This window comes from Chanos chanos, chromosome 13 (genome assembly GCF_902362185.1).
Source record: "Chanos chanos chromosome 13, fChaCha1.1, whole genome shotgun sequence".
Lineage (NCBI taxonomy): Eukaryota > Metazoa > Chordata > Actinopteri > Gonorynchiformes > Chanidae > Chanos > Chanos chanos.
This window is the reverse complement of record NC_044507.1, coordinates 3,855,001-3,860,000: the sequence shown is the minus strand read 5'-3', so window position 1 is coordinate 3,860,000 and position 5,000 is coordinate 3,855,001. Positions and strand designations below refer to the sequence as shown.

General features: G+C 46.3%; 1 protein-coding gene across 1 annotated transcript in view; it reads left to right on the top strand.

Moving 5' to 3' along the window:
* The window catches only part of syt7a (synaptotagmin VIIa), a 71,612-nt gene that overhangs the window by 46,688 nt on the left and 19,924 nt on the right, over window positions 1–5,000 (top strand). The window contains exon 6 of the mRNA XM_030790491.1: window positions 690–806. Within this exon, the coding sequence (XP_030646351.1) occupies window positions 690–806 (117 nt within the window). The remainder of the gene's footprint in view (window positions 1–689; window positions 807–5,000) is intronic.

Here is a 5,000-nt window from a genome sequence, read left to right as displayed (position 1 = left end):
AACGGATCCCTAGTGGAGACCAGAATGCAGGCTGAAAAATAAGTGGCGTGTGTGCGGGTGCGGGTGCGTGTGCGCGCGCACGTGTGTGTGCACGTGTGTCTGTGTTTGCGTTTGTGTGTGTGTGTGTTTGTTTGTGTGTGTGGCCCCAAATGGACCAAAGTCCTAATTCAAATTTATTTAAAAAAAAAAAAAAAAGAATAATTATAATTGACGTCTGAAATTCCCACACATGTCTCTGATAGTTCTGAACTGTTTACAGAATCCTACTCTGGGTCTATATGAATGTCACATGAATGATCTCTCCCCCTCACCTCTCTCTGTACCCTTTCATTTTGTCCTCCCGTCATGTTGTCTTTCACTCTCCTCACCTCCCCATCTCCCTCTCCTCTATCTGTCTCTCTCTCTCTCTCTCTCTCTCTCTCTCTCTCTGTCTCTCTCTCTCTCTCTGTCTCTCTCTCTCTCTCTCTGTCTCTCTCTCTCTCTGTCTCTCTCTGTCTCTCTCTTTCTCTCTCTCTCTCTCCGTCTCCCTGCCTCTGTCTCTCTCTCTCTCTCTCTGTCTCTCTCTCTCTCTCTCTCTCTCTCTCCGTCTCCCTGCCTCTGTCTCTTTTTTGCTCTCTCTCTCTGTCTCTCTCTCTGTCTGTCTCTCTCTCCCTGTCTCTCTGTCTCTCTATGATGATGTGTGGTGTTAGAGAGGGGAAGATGGTGGTCCTATCTTTGGCCATTGGTTTAGCTGAACAGGACGACTTTGCCAATCTGCCTGACCTACAGGAAGTACCCGCCAATCAAGAAACCCCCCCTGACAAGAGGTATCCACCTGTGTGTGTGTGTGTGTGTGTGTGTGTGTGTGTGTGTGTGTCAGTGCGTGTGTGTGCGTGTGTGTGTGTGTGTGTGTGTGTGTCAGTGTGTGTTTCGGGAGCTGGGTAAGGTAAATGTTCTATAAAATACGGGGCTGTATGGAGCAGTGAAGTGTGTGTGTAGACAGAGCCCAGTGTATGCCAGACATACATAATACACATATGCGCACACACACACACACACACACACACACACACACACATACACACACACGCGCACACACACACACACACACACACACACACACACACACACACATGCCAACTCTGAGCCATCCGTGTGGATTTAACTGAACAAACAGACAGGACTAATGGTCGTCTCTCTGTGAGCATTTGGTACAGTCCTTGGTGGCTGGCAACTGTTCAAAGGACCGCTCTCTCTCTCTCTTTCTCTCTCTCTCTGTCTCTCCCTCTCTCTGTTGTGCGTGTGTGTGTGTGCGTGTGTGTGGTGTGGTGTGTGTGTGCGTGTGTGTGTGTGTGTGCGTGCGTGTGTGTGTGTGTGTGGTGTGCGTGTGTGTGGTGTGGTGTGGTGTGGTGTGTGTGCGCGTGTGTGTGTGTGTGCGCGCGCGCACATACATGCGCATATTTGTGGGTGTTGTTTCACGCAGTAAAAAGCCTGAACAGGTTTTCTCTGACCAAATAACTGATAACGAGTCTAGTGAAGTCACTACCAGGTAACCAGACTCCTTAATTATGTTAATGAGACTCTCACCTCAGGCCAAACGAGTAGTGGCATGCCATTGGTCGCATTGAAGACATGCGTTCAGCCAATCACGTGAGAGATTGGATGTCTAATCATGCTAGGAGGTATGAATGCCTGCCATAGTTTTTTTTTTTTTTTTCTCCTTATCCACAGGGACTTTGTAGGCCTTTTGTACACTTTTTCTGTGCGCGTTTTTCTCCTATGTCTTTTTTGCATTCTTTTCATTGTCTCTCGTCCCACAATGCCACCCTCCCTCCCTACATCCCTTCATCCCATATAGCAGGTTTTTTTTTCTTTCTTGTTTTCCCTGGTCTTAGTTCTGTCTCTCCTCCCTCTCCACTCCTGTGTTTTGTCCCCACTCATTTTCTCCTTTATTCTCTCGCTCATTAGCTTTCCTCTATCCCTTTTTCCTGTTCCTCAAAGGGCTCTGTGTGTGTGTGTGTGTGTGTGTGTGTGAGAGAGAGTCTCTGGGGAGAACACAGCGAGAGTCCTCATTATTCAGGAACATGTCAGGCGCTTGTGTAAACATTACTCTATAAATACACACACGCGCACACACACACACACATACATACCCACACACACACACACACACACACACACACACACACACACACACATTTCTATCGGGACCTCGTTGGGATCGATAGCGCTCTTGAGCTGAGAAATAGCTAGCAGAGAGTCATTTTGCTAATGAAGGTGTGATTGTGGTCGAAATGCGTCGTTGTTATTTGGAGAGCATGTGAATCCGTGGCAATGCTAAACAGAGAGGGAAGGCAGCGAAATATACCACTCTTCTTCTCTGTCCGTGTCTGGATCTCTCAGATGTGTGTGTGTGTGTGTGTTTTGAGGACGTTTATGATTTATAGCGTTTGGGCGAGAGTGTATTCATGCAGTTTGGCATAAGCGAGTCAGGCGGCGTGTATTGCGAAGCCCTATTGTCTGTACAGCAGTAACTCATTCCACTCTGAGGTTGATTTACCACCTGATTTTGACCTTAATCCACCTGACGCATCTTTAAACGCTTCGACGAGCAGCCGTTTATATTCCGCACAGAAACGTATGACTTTATAATACCTGTGCGTTAGACCTGGGGCAGCCGTTCCGCACGCGCGCGCGTTTTAGCTCCATTTATTTTCTTCAGTGTGAGTCGTTTACGTCCAGTCACAACGTGACGACCAAAAAAAAAAAAAAAAAAACCAGAGAGAGAGAGAGAAAAATACGTAGCTGAGGGACATTTTCTTTGTCTCCTTCCTCCTGCTCTCTCCGTTTCTTCCCCTGTTCCTATCTCTCTCTCTCTCTCTCACTCACACACACACGCGCGCACACACACACTCACTCTGTCTGATCAGTCAGAAAGCTTTAATCAGAGGGCTCCAGACGGACCAGTGGAGCGTCTCTGAGCTCTATCTATTGTTCTACAGTCGCTAATACCCTCCCTCACTCAAAACTCTCTCACACACACACACACACACACACAGCTGTGACTCCAAAACAATGTGTACAGAGAGAGAGAGAGAGAGAGAGAGAGCGCTCTGTCTGCCCCAGGCCCCAGGAATCCTCATTCTGACCTTCCAGCTCACACCTCCTGTTGATTTCTCTCTTTTTTTTAAACCAAACACTGTCTGATGGTGCTCACAGAAAAGGAGAACGGTTACTGAGGTTCTGCTGTCTCCGTCTTCACTGGTGGAGTGGAGAGGAGAGCTTTTCTTCTCTCTCTCTCTCTCTCTCTCCCTCTCTCTCTCGCTCTCTCTCTCTCTCTCTCTCTCTTAGTCTTTGGCTGTCTTCCAATAAGAAGTAGCGTCATTGGCCCAAACCACTGGAGCTTAAATTTCTGTGATTCACATGAATATTTGGAAAGTAATTACTCACGCATGACATTTAGCTTATATTGCTGCAAAATCACAATCCCCTTCGAACTTCACCAAAGACTGGAAGTCCTGTTCAACCTGTCCCTCTGTTCCAGTTTCCACTGAAGGTCGCCAACTGGGCAGAAATACCAGCAGCTCCCCTGACACACGCAGATCTAATCTCAATATAAACAGCCCTGAATGTGTCGCAGGAGCTATCTGTGGCTACGCTACAAACCCTAAAAGCTCTCTCTCTCTCTTTCTCTCTCTCTCTTTCTTTCTCCTCTTCTCTCTCTCTTTCTTTCTATCTCGGCTTCTCTCTCTCTCTCTTTCTTTTTCTTTCTGCTCTTCTCACTCTCTCTCGCTCTCTCTTACTTTTTCTTTCTCCTCCTCCTCCTCCTCCTCCTCTCTCCCTCTCTCTCTCTCTCTTCAGTAGGACAAGGTTGTAGCTGAAGATGAGCCAAACAAACAACTGGCTCAGGAGGAGCCGTCAGATTCATAAGAGACAGAGAGAGGGAGAAAAGAGAGGGATGTTAAAGAAAGACAGAGAGAGGGAGAAAAGAGAGGGATGTTAAAGAAAGACAGAGACAGGGAGAAAAGAGAGGGATGTTAAAGAAAGACAGAGAGAGGGAGAAAAGAGAGGGATGTTAAAGAAAGACAGAGACAGGGAGAAAAGAGAGGGATGTTAAAGAAAGACAGAGACAGGGAGAAAAGAGAGGGATGTTAAAGAAAGACAGAGAGAGGGAGAAAAGAGAGGGATGTTAAAGAAAGACAGAGACAGGGAGAAAAGAGAGGGATGTTAAAGAAAGACAGAGAGAGGGAGAAAAGAGAGGGATGTTAAAGAAAGACAGAGAGAGGGAGAAAAGAGAGGGATGTTAAAGAAAGACAGAGAGAGAGAGAAAAGAGAGGGATGTTAAAGACAGACAGAGAATAGAAAGCACACAGAGAGAAAGCCAGGACAGTGCTTGTCCAAAGGTAAATGGAAGGTTAGCGAGGCAGAATTCAACCTTGATATAAATGAATAGAACATTCCTGACCTCACTCAAGTCATAATAAACATACAAGATATAATAAACATGCACCAAATGACATACACAAGACGAAATAAAAAAAGCGGTTGGACATCATTGTTTTTGAACTTCAAGCCGTTACGTAATACCGTGAACACTGCAGCCAGTGAAATTTTACGTCTGTCACCGTGACGACACGCCCTGATCCCAAAAGTCCAGAGAGGCGATAGCTGCCCAGCGTCATGTTCTGACAGCGTTATGGCATTGTGGCACAGACTGCATATCGTCGCTTGTATCGTATCGTTGGCTCGGTAAGTGGAAGTGAGGGCGGAAGCTTTGCTCATTCCTCAGATTGCTGGCTGAAGACGTGAAGTCTTCTAAGCCATGACTGATGCTGTCAGTCAGAGAAGATGTGTTTTTAGTTGCATTAGCTAGATTACCAGTCACAGAACACGTGAGTCTTTAAATGAGTGTCTGTTTACCTTTCTCTCCCACTCAAATCTACACACCAACCATGCACATTGTCTTCTCTGAAATGTATATATATAATATTCACACAGTTTTTCCCTTAGAGATTTTCCTT